This window comes from Cicer arietinum, chromosome 6 (assembly GCF_000331145.2).
Source record: "Cicer arietinum cultivar CDC Frontier isolate Library 1 chromosome 6, Cicar.CDCFrontier_v2.0, whole genome shotgun sequence".
Classification (NCBI taxonomy): Eukaryota; Viridiplantae; Streptophyta; class Magnoliopsida; order Fabales; family Fabaceae; genus Cicer; species Cicer arietinum.
This window is the reverse complement of record NC_021165.2, coordinates 33,839,254-33,857,134: the sequence shown is the minus strand read 5'-3', so window position 1 is coordinate 33,857,134 and position 17,881 is coordinate 33,839,254. Positions and strand designations below refer to the sequence as shown.

The 17,881-nt window shown below is 33.3% G+C and overlaps 1 protein-coding gene across 1 annotated transcript; it reads left to right on the top strand.

The window, feature by feature from the left end:
- The first annotated feature begins 10,262 nt into the window (after nt 1–10,262).
- On the top strand, nt 10,263–10,967 carry LOC140920702 (zinc finger BED domain-containing protein DAYSLEEPER-like). Its single transcript, XM_073369515.1, has 2 exons — nt 10,263–10,571; nt 10,668–10,967. The coding sequence occupies exons 1-2, from the start codon at nt 10,263–10,265 to the stop codon at nt 10,965–10,967; spliced, it is 609 nt and encodes a 202-aa protein (XP_073225616.1).
- Nucleotides 10,968–17,881: the final 6,914 nt, after the last annotated feature.

Here is a 17,881-nt window from a genome sequence, read left to right as displayed (position 1 = left end):
CACGGGCCCGTATCGTTTACCGAGGTGCCACCTATCACGGGTCTGCACGATTTACTAAAAAGCGTAAACCATAAACGTACTGCCTATCACGGGCCCGTATCGTTTACCGAGGTGCCACCTATCACGGGTCTGCACGATTTACTAAAAAGCGTAAACCATAAACGTACTGCCTATCACGGGCCCGTATCGTTTACCGAGGTGCCACCTATCACGGGTCTGCACGATTTACTAAAAAGCGTAAACCATAAACGTACTGCCTATCACGGGCCCGTATCGTTTACCGAGGTGCCACCTATCACGGGTCTGCACGATTTACTAAAAAGCGTAAACCATAAACGTACTGCCTATCACGGGCCCGTATCGTTTACCGAGGTGCCACCTATCACGGGTCTGCACGATTTACTAAAAAGCGTAAACCATAAACGTACTGCCTATCACGGGCCCGTATCGTTTACCGAGGTGCCACCTATCACGGGTCTGCACGATTTACTAAAAAGCGTAAACCATAAACGTACTGCCTATCACGGGCCCGTATCGTTTACCGAGGTGCCACCTATCACGGGTCTGCACGATTTACTAAAAAGCGTAAACCATAAACGTACTGCCTATCACGGGCCCGTATCGTTTACCGAGGTGCCACCTATCACGGGTCTGCACGATTTACTAAAAAGCGTAAACCATAAACGTACTGCCTATCACGGGCCCGTATCGTTTACCGAGGTGCCACCTATCACGGGTCTGCACGATTTACTAAAAAGCGTAAACCATAAACGTACTGCCTATCACGGGCCCGTCAACCACAGATAAGTCCCTAAATGCAAACTAGAAGTTTGGAAGGAGCCCTTACCTTAACGTTAGCTTTAACGTGCGAACACGGTACCGCGAGTAAAACCGGTAAAATCTCCGCTCGCAGCGTTGTTTCCAAAGTTGGTCCCCTAGCACCGTAGCGTGGTAGTGAGCAACTTTCCCTTCTATATCTTCACGAAATGAAGCTTAGATCTAGATGAAACGGAGAGGTTTGTGTTTGACGGTTTTGAAATCCCTAACACCGTTTTTCTTCGTTTTCGAATCAACGAGGAAGTATGAAGCTGGGAAATCCTTGCTTTCTTACCCACTAAGCCTTGGGTTTCTATTCTTGAAGCAAAAGGAAGAAAAAGCAAAGAGAAGCAAGGAGGAAGAAAAGGGCGAACTCGCGAGGCAGGGAGGGAAACGCTTTTGGTTTTCTCTGTTTCCTTTCATTCCTTTCTAATACATATATATATATTACTAATAATAATAATAATAATAATAATAATAATATAATATATATAATATATATAATAATTAAACCTAAACCAATAAATACCTAAATATCTAGATATTTATGAAAATCATCACTTCTCAAACCATTTTGATAAAAATATCTACTCTCGTCGTAACTCAATTGACAGATAAAATTTTCAGCGACAAGTGATATTTTTAACAAAACTCTCTGGTGTCCAATTCTTCGTAACATAAATAAATTATTCTTCGGCAAATAATTTTAATCCAATTTCCATAAATATATTTTTGGCATTTAACCCACTAAATACCAAAATCTGGACTAAAAGCCTAAGAACTTCAACACCAAATACCCTAAAATTGTATAATTTAGGATTTAAAATTAAGGGTCTTACACATTGCATCCATAACAGATGTTGCTTTTCTAGTTAGACTTGTCATCATTTCCTCTAGTGGACTGCCTAGAATTTCTTTGAGGAAATGACTTTTTTGTTTTTGTTTTGCCACATCCTCTAAATATTTTTGGATATGAAAGCCAATTCCTTATCCTTTGATTCCACATTCTTATCATCTGAATCATTATCCTCTAATTCTGTTGTTACCTTTAGAGCCTTCTTCTACTTGAACTTCAAAGCCAAAGTCTCTTGCTTCTGGTTGGGCTCATCATCTACAAGCTCAATTTCATGTGATCTCAATGAGCTAATCGGTTATTGCAATTTATAAGTATTCAGATCCTTAGCTTCTTGAATGGTTGTAATCTTAGGTTTCCACTTTCTTGGAAAACTCATAAGAATTTTCTTCACATGATCAACAGTAGTATAACTCTTTTCAAAAACCTTTAATCCTAAGGCCATAGTTTGGAGTTTGGAAAACTTTGTTTCGATGTCTTCATCTTTTTCCATTTGAAATAGTTCATATTTTCATACTAGAAGGTGGGCCTTTGCTTCTTGATTGTCACATATGCTCTTGGTTGTATCTTTTTCGATGCATTTGGCAAACTCCTTAAATGTCATTTCGTTTATCATAAAGGTTCTGGACTTGTGATGCATCTCGTACATCTTCTTCTGTTCAACATCCATCGCTTTCCTTTGAATTTCAATGCCATCAATATTTGTTGGAGCAGTGTAGCCATCTTCCACTAAGTCCCAAAGTTCCGGATCTTGTGAGATAAATCTGCTTATTAGTTTATCTTTTTAGTACTCAAATCTTTCTCCATCAAATAAAGGTGGTATGTTGATGTTTCCACCAAAGGCTTCTACACTGAATCCAAACATGTTGAGTCGTTGGATCTTTCCTCAAACATTTTAAAGTGCTCAACCTTGAGACTAGGGTCTTGATGCCAATTGAAAGTGCAAACACTAAAATGAGGGTTGAATTGTGCTTTTTCTAAGTTGGATTCTTTTTTATTATTTATTTAAGAACTAGTTCGGGTTTGTAATTTTAACTAAAACAAAGGATGTAGAAATCATGCTTAAGTAATCAGAGGCAATAGTAAAGTAAATAGTGTAGAAGTAAAGTGATATTAGTAGATTTATCCTTGTTCACCATCAACTTTGTAGCTACATCTAGTCCATCACTTAGAAGGATTTAACAACTAATTTAAATCCTTGAATTACGCAATACCCGATCCTACAAGTAAGTCTTCTAAAAACAACCATACACCTACAAACCTTTTGAGGCAAACAAATACCTTAACCCTACAAGTCAAGTCTTATCCAAAAAACCTGAAAACCACAAATTGTTGAAGGCAAATACACCTTCACCTTACAATTCAAATCTTGTTAACACAACCTAAAAACCAAAGATTGCTTGAAGAATACTAAAGCAATTATTTGGTTAGGTTACAATGGAGTTCTCACACTAAAACACTTAGAAAATATTTCTTTGAGCAAATGCTTCTCTAGAACTTAAACCTTTGAACTTAGAATACTTAGGAAATTTGAGCTCTCAAAAGTTTTTCTGAATTGTATGAATTTATGAGTTCTTACGTTCTTCTTCAGCCTTGAGTATCTATTTAAATAATAGATTAGAGTCTTACTTTTGCCCTTGTAAAATCTGGATCATATATTTCTTGTGAACATATTTTGAATGTATTTTCATCTGAACAAATTATGAGTGTATATTCCTATGAATAATTCTAAGTGTTTCTTCTTGTGAATAATTTTGAGTGTATCTTCTTGTCAATACTTCTTAGTGTATCTTCTTGTGAACAAAATATGAGCATATCTTCTTGTGAGCAAATTCTGAGCATATCTTCTTGTGAACACATTTTGAGCATACCTTCTTGTGAATAAATTATGAGGATATCTTCTTGTGAACAAATTTTGAGCATATCTTCTTGTGAACAAATTTTGAGCATATCTTCTTGTGAACAAATTTTGAGCATATTTTCTTGTGAAAAAATTTTGAGTATATTTTCTTGTGAACAAATTTTTGACCATATCTGAATGTTCAAACGCAAGAAGGGGTTCGAATTGTGTTTGATTAAGTTGCATTCTTTTTGCTAATTTATTTAAAATTGGTTCGAGTTTGGTGACTTACTTAGAATAAAAGTAGTAGTAATTAGATTAAATGATCAGAGGTAGAAGTAAAACAAGAATTGTACAATTAAAGTGACAAGCATTTATCCTAGTCCACCACCAACTTTGTAGCTATGTCATGTCTCCTCACCCAAAAGGATTTAATCAACTAATTCAAAACATGAATTATATAGCACCTGACCATACAAGCCAATTTACTCAGAACCATCTGGCATCTATGAGCATTTTGAGGAATACAAGCACCTTGACTCTATAACCCAAGTATTCTCAACACAACCTAAAAACCTACAAATTGCTTTTGGAACAAGAAAGCCATTATCGGGTTGGGTTACAGTAGTATGTAACAAATTGGTTTGCTTCTAACAAGCTGATTGTAACAATCACTCCCAAACTAGAAAATACTTAGAAAATATTTCTTTTAGTAGGTTTTTCTCTAGATTGTAACCTTATGAACTCTAATAACTTAGGAAATTTTGTGTTGGTGAGTTCTCTTATTTTCTTCTTCAGCCTTCGGTATCTGTTTATTAAATAGGTTAGGATTTCTCATTTGTCCTTGCAAAATCTGAATCATATCATTGCAAATAATAAATACATCTTCCTATGAGTGTTTCTTCTTGTAAACAATTCTTGATCATATCTTCTTGTAAATAATTCATATCTTCTAGTAGATTATGATCAAATCTTCTTGTAAATAATACATATCTTCATGTAGATAAATTTTGATAAAATCTTCTTGTGATAAATCTTGATCAAAGCTTCTTGTAAATAGTTCTTATCTGCTTGTAGGTAAGTCTTGATCAAATCTTGTTGTAAACAATTCATATCTTATTGGGATAAATCTTGACCAAATCTTCTTCTAAATAATTCATATCTTCTTGTTGACAAGATCTTGATCATATCTTCTTCAAATCTTGACCATATCTTCTTTTCATTTTCGTCAAATATTTTCTTCAAAAACACGAATCTTCCTTCAAACTTTTGCTTAATTTGAGCAAGAATGAATTTAGGTTGTTCTTAGATCTTCACAAGTTTTTTTATTCGTCTAAGTCTTCTTTTTATACTTAATTCTTTCAATTTCAACCGTTGAATTTCCATTAGAGGCATTGACATTCTTGTTGGAGTGAGATGTTGTGTTTCTTGAATAATGATAGTTAGAGGCAGAATTGCATGACTTAGAATTAGTGGCATTGGGAAATTCACCTTGTTGAAACATCAGAGTGAATACATTATTAGATGCTACTTATCAAAGGCAGCATTTGAAGTGTGTTGCACTATTTGGATCAACGTATTGTGAGTTTTGAATTTATGACTTGAACAATCTCTTTAGAGTTAATTATACCTTGATATGGACTCTCTAGAGGCATGGTGAGTTTTTGCACATCAAAGATATGCAAGGGCTTCAGAGGCATGTTTTAAATTCAGTGTTCATAGGCAGTCTTGAGACTCAATTTCAAAGCCATTCTTCAGAGGAAATATTCATACCCAATTGTCATTCCTAAACATCAAACATATACTTCAGATCCAGACATTAGACCTAGGCATCAGAAGCAATCTTGGTAACCTTCATAGACACGTTACTTTAAGAGGCATATGTTCAAATAGAGACGCGTATACTTTGTGTTCCTTATTCTCATCTTTTGGTCACTTACTTTGGTGAATATGAGCTTTGAATGCATGACTGGAACAATCACTTCAGAGTTAATGATAGCTTGATATAAACTATTCAGAGACATATTGAGTTTGTGCACATCAGAGGAATGCAAGGGCTTTAGAGGCATGCTTCCAATTTAGACTTCCAGTTGTCTTGGGAGACAGTATTCAATCCCAATTTTAGAGGCATCCTTCAAACCCAGTTATCAGAGGTAGCCTTCAGACCCAACATTCAGAGACAAACATCAAAGGTAATCTTTGTAATATTCAAGGGCACGTTGCTTTTAGAGGCATATGTTTAGAGGCAAACACATATGCTATTTTTTCCTCTAATCTCATCCTCTGGTGACTTCAACTTGTCACTTCCTCTAGTAGCTGAAGGTGCATAAACATGAGAAATGGGGTTGGATTGTGTATGTATAATTTTTCTTAATATTTATTCTGATTCTATTTTGGACTAATCAGAGGTCGCAGTAAATAGACAGAGGGAAGTTAAAAATTACACACCAGGTTTTATCTTGGTTCACCACTAACTTGGTAACTACGTCTGGTCCCCTTACACTGAAGGATTTACTCACTAACTCAAAATTTGAATTACACGACACTTGACCCTATAAGTTAGCCATCTCAAAGTAGCCTATACCTACATACCTTTTAAAGCAAACCACACATTGACTTTACAAGTCAAGTCTTCTCACACTAAAGGATTTATTCACTAATTCAAAACTTGAATTACACAACACTTGACCCTACAAGTCAATCATCTCAAAACAACCTGTACCTAGATAATTTTTTAATGAAAACCACACATTGACCCTACAATTCAAGTCTTCTCTACACAACCTGAACCTACAGATTGTTAGAAGTGACTAAACTCACTACTGGGTTGGGTTACAAAAAGGTAACATTATTTCTATTTTACTTCTTCTAAGCAGATTTGTTACAACGATTACACACTTATAATGAAGCACTAAGCACTAAATAATATAAAGTTGAAAGAGTGATTTGCTAGAATTTAAAACCTTAAACTCTGAATACTTACAGAAAATTGAGCTCTTGAGGTTTTCCGAATAACGTTAGTTTTTAGGATTTCGGAGTTTATGTGTTCAGGTTATTCATCTTCAGCTTTGATCCACTATTTATAGATGAAATTAGGGTTCGTGAATTTATTATTGAGTTTCTGAATCATATCTCACTTTCAAGTTGGTCAACAAAGATTTCTTCCAAATATAAATATAATTGATACGATCTTGATAATTTGATTGTTAGACAATTTTTTATTTCCCAATCTGATCTAAGTAATTCTTCTAGAAATATATTGTGCGCATTTGTTCATATTATGTTTGTCAATTGATTCACTTGAGTCTTCCTTCATACGCTTGATTGGATTTGGGTGGGAACAAATTCGGGCTTCTACTTGGACCTTTAGAAGTAAGGATATGGCTAATCCAATTCATTTTGTTTCTCAATCTATCAGATCCTTTGGCCTTCCATTAGACTTGTTGACTATTCTCCATCAGAATTATTGAATTTTATTATTCATTCTCATTAACTTGATTGTTGGAATCAGATGTTGTGATGCTTGAACAACAATTTTTAGAGTTAGTGCAACTACAAAGCGTGTTGCGTATCAGAGGTATAACTTTAGAAGGAGTTGTAGTCTTCAGAGTTTAGAATATATTCTTTAGATGCAGACTTGAAAAATGATATTATACTTCAAAGGCATGCTAAAAATTAAGTTACTATTCATTAAAGCCATCCTATAGTTATTGTTCATCAAAGGCATGCAGAAGTGTTTTTCATTAGAGGCATGCAAAAATACTTTTCATCTGAGGCATAAACCAATTATTGTTCATCATAGGCATAAAATCTCCAGAGACACGTTGGATCTTCAGAGCCACATAATTCTTCAGAGGTAGATGTGCAGACTAATCATAGTCATGCTAACCAAAAGCATGCTTCATTCTTCAAAGGTAGAAGCACAAATAGGCTGAACAACCTGAAGCACACTATTAGAGGCAAATGCACAAACATTTTCCAGCACATTTCTATCAACCCGACAACAACGTCCAGTTAGACTTGTCAAAAAAGCCCATAATCACAAGACCCCCTTTATTAAAATTTTTATTAGGCCCCAAATTCTGAGCCCTCCTTAATGAATATTTTTTTGTGGCCCCAACCCACTTTTCTTAGTTTTTTGTGGACCTGGGCCTTATGGCCCCGTTTTTTGTTTTCATTTTTTCACAACTGGACAGAAATCAGAATCACTGTTTACACATGGAAGTGATGAAACCCTAAATCAAAGCAGCACCTTCTATATCCTCCGTTCGTTTGGTTCTGACCACCGTCACAGTGGATTCTCATTCTCTTCACCATTGATTTGTGTTTAGGCCATCGTCACTGTTGATTTTCTGAAGTCATTTACCCATCAAGGTTTGTGGTTACCTTGCTTAATCACACGCATTAATGTTACGCATATACCCTATTTGCCTTGTTGATAAACTACATACATTTCATCGTTATTGCTTCATTCTTTTAAATATTTACTTTGAATTTTCGAGTTAAACAGTGATTACCAAAAATGTGTGCTCTAGTCTAGTGAATTTTATTATTAAACATAAAACCTACGAATATGGTAATTAATCTGTAGGTTAATAATAATTTTATGGTTAAGATCAATGAGGAATAAAAGTAGAATCATGGCTGTGTTTTGTTACCCTCTTGCATAAGCTGTGTTCTGTTTGAATTTTATTTGATTTTTGGCTGTTAATAAATTTTTGCATGTAATTTTATTTGATTTAATTTTTGCTAGATCTGGCATTTAATTTTTGCTTCTTTTAGCTTTTATATTATGATATTTGTGATTTTTAGCATGTAAAATTAATTACCATTTCATATAAAAATTGAACACCATTTAACATTGATTGCAGGTGTTCCATATACGATTATAAGGTCCGTCGGTTTATGTCCATACTTAGACATATATAGAAAATTAGAAGATTACACACTAATCATCCATTGCTAGTTTGTTGATATATAGAAAATTATCTGGCCGATTCTAGTGTTCCATTATTCCATATACGATCTGGCTAATTCTAGTTTGTTGATATGTTCTACACTATTTAATGAATTGTTGTTTGTTATTCAGAACAAATAGGATTTTGAGAATTGTAAAAACTTAAAAAATATGATCAACAAAACTGTCCATTTTCATCAACAATTATAATAGGACAGTTCTTTTAATTATGATCAAACCGAAATCAACCCAACTGATTATGACTATGCAATAGAATAAAAATTGATTTTCTTCTATAGTCAAACATAAAATCAAATTGACTTGTCCTTTGTTTTATGGCATAATTCTTCAACGTTGGTCTTATGTTTTACGTTTTATTATGGGACTGATTTGTGTTTGATTTGTGCTTAGATGCATTTATTCAAATTGATCATCTATGAGATTGTTTAATTGTATGTTATTTGTTTAAATGCATAGGAACTTCCTTTTAGATTATAGTATGAAGTCTATGGATATAAATGTGAATGTACAAGATGAAGCTGCTTTTGTAGTTTTTGGAAATAACGATGATACACGTATGAAAACAATATCCACTGTTTGGAATTTTTTTACAAAAATTGGTAAAGATGAAGATGAGATTAAAAAGGCTGCATGCAATTTTTGTAGTAATGAATTTAGTATTGGAAAAAACCCTAATTCTGGGCACAATTATGGGACTTCTCATCTAATTCGTCATGTTTCTCTTTGTAAGAGTATCATGTTGAACCTTTTTAATCAAGATGAACCTCCTAACATGATTAGAATCAACCAAAAAAGCCATTGTCATTTGCTTGTTGAAGCTATTATTGCACATGATCTTCCTTTTAGCTTTGTTGAGTATGAGAAAATTCAAGTATGGGTAAATTATTTGAATCCTTATGCTGAAATGGTCTCTAGGAATACCATTGTGTCGGATATTGAGAAAATATATAACAAAGATAAGATTAAGCTTAAGGATATCATGGGTAGAATTCCAAATAGAATTTGTCTTACTTTAGATGTTTGGACAACATCTACTAGTGAGGGTTACCTTTGTTTAATCGCTCATTTTGTTGATGAACATTGGAAGTTAACCAGTTGTATTCTCAACTTTTGTCGAATGAAACCCCACATAATGGTATTGCATTGGAAGCCACTTTGTTTGATTGCTTAAAGCAATGGGGAATATATAAGAAAATATTTTCTATTACTTTGGATAATGCCTCTTCCAATGATAATATGCAAGACCATTTGAAAAGACATTTGTGTGTACAAAGCAATTTGTTATGTGATGGCGAGTATTTCCATGTTCGATGTTCAGCGCATTTACTCAACTTAATTGTTCAAGAGGGTTTAAAAGTGGCCAATGAAGCACTCAAGAAAATTAGAGAAAGTGTCAAGTATATTAAAGGTTTTGATGGAAGGATGATTAAATTTAAAGATTGTGTCAATGATGTGGGAATAAGCCTTACAAGTGGTTTAAGATTAGATGTATCTACAAGGTGGAATAACACATATTAAATTCTTGAAAGTGCCTTAAAATATAGAAAAGCATTTGAGTTTTTCCAGGTGGCAGATAGGAATTATAAATAGTGTCCATCTGACGAGGAATGGGAAATGGGGAAATCATATGTCAGTTATTAGAACCATTTTATGAAATCACAAAATTGATATCATGATCTTCATATCCAAGTGCAAACTTGTATTTTATGCAAGTGTGGAAAGTACAGTGCATCTTAGAAGAAAACCAAGATAAAGTTGATGATGTTATAAAGGAGATGGCTACATATATGAAAAAGAAATTTGAAAAATATTGGAAAGATTATAGTGTAGTACTAGCCTTTGCAATTATTCTTGATCCACGCTTGAAGGTTCCCTTTTTGAAGTATTGTTACACTACTCTTGATGCTTTAACCTGCAACGTTAAGCTTAAGAATGTGGAGAACAAATTTAGAGTGCTTTATCAAGAATATGTGAACATTTTCAATCATCAAAGTGTTGTCCTCTCTCAATCATCCCAAGATTCCAACTCATGGTCGAAGTCATCTAGAGAGGGAAGCAAGACTAAGAAATGTAAAATCATAAGTGTGAGGTTTTTTATCCTAAATCAGTAACTTTATTTCATTTCAACCGTTCTTGTTTTTAGATTACTAATAATGATATTGATTTTCTATACATTATAGGATTTTAAAACTTTTCAGAATCAACCTATATCTAACAGTGGGAAGAGTGAGTTAGATGCATATCTTGAAGAAAAGTCAATTGAAGTTGATGAAGAACACTATGAAGATTTTGAGGTACTTCTTTATTGGAAGGTTAATGAGAAAAAGTATCATGTACTCTCCTTAATGGCACGAGATGTGCTAAGTATTCCTATCACCATAGTAGCATCAAAGTCTTCCTTTAGTATTGGTGGACGTGTTCTCACCAAATATAGAAGTTCTACTCTTCCTGGTCACATCCAAATGTTGATTTGCACTTGAAACTGGTTACATGGATTTTCTGAAAATCTGAATGGTATTATTTAATTTTTCTAATTTTTTAATTTTGCAAAATTATCTCATGATTGATTATCTACTTGTTTCTTTATATTTTGTTTTCAAGATGAGGATGGATATAATGCTTCTATTTGTTAGATGTTATATTTGAAACTTGTTTGTGGATGGAAAAGTGTTGCTTCGTTTCAATTGGTTTTATTTGTTAGATGTTATATTTGAAACTTGTTTATCCGTATATACCTTGGAATGTTTGTTTTGTTTTTATTCATCACTTTGGTGACATAGTATTATGGTAATAGAATCCATAAATCAACTAGTGATTGTGAATTTGTTTGTTTGTATCATTCCCCTTTTAGACACTAAAATATATTATTTTGTCTAGTGAAAATTCAAACTTGTATGGAATAGTTGTTGTCAATTGTCATGTCATATATGGTATGATTTATTAAACTTTAGATGAGGATACCATAAAAATCAGAAGAAAAAAATTGAAAAAAAAAGTTGGAAAAAAAATCGGGAAAAAAAAAACGTAAAAAGAAATTGAAATATTTTTTATTTCAAAAAAATAATTGATTTTTTTTAAGTGGGCCTAGGGGCCGTCTAAGCCCATGGAATTTTGGAGGATTTTTTGCATTGGGGGTTTTCTTTTAATGGGCCTTATTTTTGTAAGATTTGTTTGCCCTTCAATATGTGGGCTAAGGCCAATATATAGGGGGGCTAACACATTGACAGCTCTACGTCCAGTCCCTTCATCATGAATGATTTGATATAGTAATTCAAACCAAATTACAACCAGGTAACTTCACAAGTTAAGTCTTCTCAACATCCAACTTGAAAACCACAAGTCGTTGAGGATTTACAGCCACTACTAGGGTAGGTTACACAAGTGTTTAGTTTTTGTTTCAGGGTTTACTCTCATTAGAGGATGCATACCGCATTTCTCACAAACTTAGAGGATGCGTATCGTATTGATGATTAATTGATATTCGACTCGTATAATTTTTATGTTCTTCTTCCTTCGTGTATGGTTGTGTGGGGTTCCTCAATTGGTGAGAACCATTTATAGATGTCAAATGTTTGAGCTTGTGAAATTGCTTCTTCTTCTTCTTCCAACGTTCCGATTCAATGTTCTGCTTATATAATTTTGGTTACTTCAATTTTCTAATATGCGTCTTGCGTTCAAGTTCTAATGATTATTGCTTTGATTTTTGTTCAAATGCTTATTCGGCCATTGCTTTGGATTTGTTCTTTGTTCTTGAGCTTTGAATTTTCTTATCGTTGTTTGACGGTTTCTAGAATTTATTTCTTGTCAGTTACTAAAATTAAAATCTTGATCGTTGCTTTAATTTTAGGATGTTATATCTTTCGTTGCATAGATCTGTTGTCGAGATTTGAATTGGACCATTTCTATTTGATGACATAATTAATTTGGTTCAATTAAGAATGTAACTAACTAGTGAGTTTCATCCATTCAAGTGTTAACAAAAATAACCGCTTGGTCATTTGAATCTTCAATATCAGAGTCGGAGGAAGTTATACTTCATATGATTCTGTTTATGAGCCGTATGTAGAACGTGTCTTCAAAGTCAACTTCTAAAGTCATGACTTTATGAAAGTCATAGCCATTGACTTTTTAGAGTGTTGTTTTTTTATGTTGTGTTGACTTTTTCATCCAAGGCATTGACTTTCTTCAGAGTCAAATGCTTGCTTTTGTTGGAGGTAGAGTCTAAAAATCAGAGTCAGAAGTAGTGTGAATTTCAGAGTCAAACCCAATCATCTTCTGGTGTTGAATTACTAGCTAGAGGAACCTTAGTGGAGACATAGTCAACATTGTAAATCAGAGTTAGATGCTTGCCTTTGAGTTGCTTTGTGGGAAGCAGCTTATTGAAGCATGTTGCACTTGACTTTAGAGTTTTATCTTCATAGGTAAAACCTTGGAGGTAGAATATTAGAGTCAGATCGTTAGACTCAGATACTTAGAGGCAGAGGTAGATCCTTAAAGGCATCTCCTTTGGAGTTAGCGAATCGAGTGTGTTGTTCCTTTCCTCTTATATGTCCTTTTATATTGTTTCCTCTTAATCTGCTTGTTTCCTCTAATATATAGTTCCACACAATGCAGGTGCGTGTTGTTCTTTCCTTTGATATGTTTGCTTATTCTGGTGACTTCGTTTGGTCACTTTCTCTAGTGGTATCATCTGATTGTATCCTCTGGTGGATGCGCTTCCTCTAATCTTGGGTGCTTTTTGTAGCTTATTTTCAACACACTCAATTAAATTATTATTGTATTAAATTGTTCTCATAGAATACTTTTTGTTATCATCAAAACAAAGGTAAGGAATTGTTCTCCAAACCATCCCAATTCTAACATTCTGGTGACATCCTCTAGTTGTTTCCTATGATTTTCCCGTTCTAATTTATACGTACTTAATGAAGCAATTGGTGCAATAAATTGTTCTCACAAAATACTTTTGTTTACATCAAAACACACAAGGAGTTGTCCAAGGGACCAACTTGATTCCGACAATCTCCCCATTTTTTATATTGTCAAGATAGTACTTTTGATAACAGTTTATTTAAACAAAAATAAAGTAAAACAATAAACATTCATGCAGACAGACAAAACAAACATGCAAATCAATAAACATACAAATACAAAAGCATGCAAATAAACCAACATACATGGCTTCCCCTAACACAAAACATTTATATCTAAACTATTTCTCTCCACTTGCATACTTTATCTTCCCCAAATATGTAAATATTAGACATTTTAAATTGTTCTCAAATCTCTTTCTCCCCCTTTGGTCATCAACCAAAAAAAATAAAAGTTCGAATGACAATTGAGTAATGAGTTAACACCATCCAGATGATCAGAGTTAAGCTTGGACACATACATCTATTCAAGTTTAAATTCCTATGAGCATATAACAATCACATCATCAAATAGATATAGATCAAAACATTAAACATAAATAAATATTAGGCTCATATTCTTCTTAATAAATTCAAATCTTTCTTCAGCTACTAGTTTAGTGAATATGTCAGCTCATTAATGTTGAGTGTCTACAAACTGGATATTTACACATCTTTTTGAACATAGTCCCTCACAAAGTGATGTTTTATTTATGTGTTTAGCCATATAATGTAGAATTGGATTTTTAGTTAGACAATTACGAGATGTATTATCACATAATATAGCAATGTTACTCTCAATTATTTTGTAGTCCTCCAATTGATGTTTCATCCATAGTAGTTGATAGCTACATCCTATTATTGAAATGTACTCATCTTCTATTGTTGACATTGCAATTGTGCTTTGTCTTTTGCTTGACCAGAAGAGATCAAAGTGCAGAAGCTCCAAAAGTATGCTTGTGGAAACAATATTCATTAATGCAAAATAAATCTTAGTTTGTTTCCCTACTTGACAAGTCTCTCAAAGGGCTTCTAATTTGAACTTGAGATTTGGCAAGCCTCTAACAAGTTGGAATTTGTTTAGTTTTGAAATTAACCTCAAATTGGCATGGCCTAATCTTTTGTGCCAAATCATTTGCTCATTGCTCATAGACATAAAGCGTGTGACCCTTTGTTCTTCTAAGTTAAAAAGGTTTCCTTGCCTTTGGCTAATAAATAGAACATAACCATCATTTTGATGTATAGCCCTATAGGACTTTTGATTAAATACTATGTTATAACCATTATCATTTAATTGACTTATGCTAAATAGGTTATGTTTTAGACCTTTTACTAACAGTACAAAACTTATAGAAGTTAAGGGATTTTTACCAACTATGTCGTGTCCAATGATTTGGCCTTTCTGCTTTCCTCCAAAAGTGATTGAGCCTTCGTTGGTCAAAGTTAAGAATGAAACATATACCTTTCTTTTGTCATATGTCGCAAGCATCCACTGTTTAGGTACTATGACTGGTGTTTCAACTTGGTTGTGGAAAACATCTCAATTTCTTCATCTATGGATTCACTATCATATTTAGAATTTGAATTAGCATCAGCGTTAGCCATTAGAGCCATATTAGTTTGTTCTTAAGTGGAAATCATAACCTTTTTCTTTGGCTTTGAATCTTTCCTCTAAAACTTTCATTTCTCCATATTTTGATTTTTTGACTTGCATGTCTAGGTTCATTGCATCCATAATAGATGATGATTTTCTTATCATATTTTTTTCATATCCTCTGCTAGACTTCTTGGAACCTTTCTAATGGAAATATTTCCTCTTGTTGTGCCACATCCTCTAAATTCTTTTGTATATGAAGGAAATATCTTATTCCTCTAAATCTTCGTTGTGGGTTTCTAAATCATTATCCTCAGATTCTGCTTTTTCTTGCAAGGCTTTATTCTGTTTGGATTTCAGAGCCAAAGTATTGTTCCTCTTTTCAAGCTCATCTTCTTCAAGCTCAATTTCATGTGATTTGAGAGACTTGATTAATTCTTCCAGCTTAAGAGTATTCAAAACCTTTGCTTCTTGAATGATAGTGATCTTAGGTCTCTACATGTTGGGCAGACTTATTAGGATCTTCTTAACATGATAATTAGTTGTATAGCTCCTTTCAATTACTCTTAACCCTAAGATCAAGGTGTAAAATCAGGAAAACATAATCTCAATATTTTCATCTTCCTCCATCTGAAATAGCTCATACTTTCTAACTAGAAGATTTTCCTTTGCCTCTTAAACGTGTTTGCTTCCTTCATAAGTCAGAATCAGATTATCATAAAGGTTCTTTGTTGTCTCCTTGTTGATGTACTCGTCAAACTCCTTTAAAGTGATTGCATTTATCATGAATGTTTTAGACGTATGATGGATCTTTCACATCTTCTTCTGATCAACGTTCATCTAATTTCTTGGAATTTCAGTACGATATAATTTTCTTGGAGCAGTATAACCATCTTCAATCAAGTCCAATATTTCGGATCTTATGAAATAAGGAAACACATCAGCATGTTCGTCTAGTACTGAAAATGTTCACCAACAAACAGAGGTGGTCTATTGAGGATTCCTCCAACAACTTCTTCACTAAATCTAGACATGTTGAATCCTTGGATCTTTCCTCTAAAACCATAACGTGCTCATCCTTGATCGAACTTTGATACCAATTGAAGATGTGCAAACACGAGAAGGGGGTTGAATTGTATTTGCCTATTTTTTCTTAATTTTAATTCTGATTTTGGTTTGGTGACTTAACTGTTTGGACTAATCAGAGGTTGTAGTAAATAGACAGAGCGAAAGTAAAAATAACACACCAGATTTTATCTTGGTTCACCACCAACATGGTAGCTAGTTGAGTCCTCTCACACTTAAGGATTTACCCACTAATTCAATACTTGAATTACACAGCACCTGGCCTTACAAGTCAGTCTTCTAAAAACAACTTGTACCTACAGAGTTTTTTAGGAAAACCACACATTGACCCTACAAGTCAAGTCTTCTTTACACAACGTGAAACCTACAAATTGTTAGAGGAAAACTAAACCCACTATTGGGCTAAGTTAGAAATGTGTCATTGTTACAATTATTACACACTTATAATGAAGCACTAAATAATATAAAGTTGATCGAGTGTTTTGCTAGAACTTAAAATCTTAAACTCTGAATACTTAAAGAAAATTGAGCTCTTGAGGTTTTCTAAATAGTTTTGGTTTTTAGGGTTCGATAATTTATTGTCGAGTTTATGAAACATATCTCAAATTCACATTGGTCAATAGTGATTTCTTTCAAATATAATTTTGATTGATATGATCTTGATAATTTAACCGTTAGACAATATTTTATTTCCAAATATGATATGAGCAATTCTTCTAGAAAGATATTGTTTGCATTTGTTCATATTATGTTTTCCAATTGATTCACTTGAGTCTTCCTTCATATGCTTCATTAAATTTGGGCCAGAACAAATCTAGGCTTGTTCTTGGATCTTTAGAAGTAAGGATATGTTTTAGTCCAATTCAGTATGTTTCTCAATCTATCATAGCCTATGACCTTCCATCAGAGTTGTTGACTATTCTCCATCAGAATCATTGATTTTTATTCTATATAGTCATTAACTTGATTGTTAGAATAAGATGGTTTGATGCTTGAACAGCCATAGCCAAAGGCAGATGTGAAGTTGTTTGACTTAGAATGAGTGGCATGAGCAACTTCACCTTTGTTGCATTATCAGAGTCAGTGCAACTTCAGAGTGTTCTGCGTGTAACACTCCAATATTTTGGTATATATTATATATGTATCTTTTTAGTAATTGTCATAATTTATTATTTAATTAAGAATTTATTTTATGTGTAAAGAAATTAAATTAAATTAAATTTTATCTCCTTGTATTTTACCAGAAAAATTATAACATTTACATTTATTTAATTGCTTTGGTGTGACAATTACATTAGGAAGATTTATGGTATGATTATTTCCTAAATGGACTATTGCTTATTTTGTTTATTTGATTAGTTTTGATTATCATGAAATTGATGTGTTAGATATGTTAGTTTTATTTTATTATGACCTACGATGATATTTTTGTTCTACTTGATTTATTTTAGTTGATGAAAATATTAGTTGAATTATTTAAATAAATTCAAATTTATAGAAGTTATATTGTTTGTTAGTTTTATTTTGGGTCAAATAAGTATTAAGGCTAGGAGATAGTAGAGTTAGTGAGACCCATCCCTCGTGTATGAGTGTTCTTGCTTGAAAATATTTTTGGTCCATCCATCTTTTGTATATAAAAAAAGTTACTTGACTCATTCCTTTTACTCTCCTTCAAAATAAGATTTTATGACAATTTATGGTGTTGTCATTGTCTCAACCAATTCAAAGAGGAGACAATGACACACTACAACTAATTCTCTCTCCTCCTTACCACTTTTAATTCATTTTTGAAATGAAGGTTACCAAT

What these genes read in the sequence shown, in the direction of transcription:
- LOC140920702 (XM_073369515.1), top strand. Translation starts at nt 10,263, where the DNA reads ATGGCTACATATATGAAAAAGAAATTTGAAAAATATTGGAAAGATTAT. An exon ending in AGAAATGTAAAATCATAAGT is followed by an intron (nt 10,572 to 10,667) that starts GTGAGGTTTTTT and finishes TATACATTATAG; the next exon opens with GATTTTAAAACTTTTCAGAA.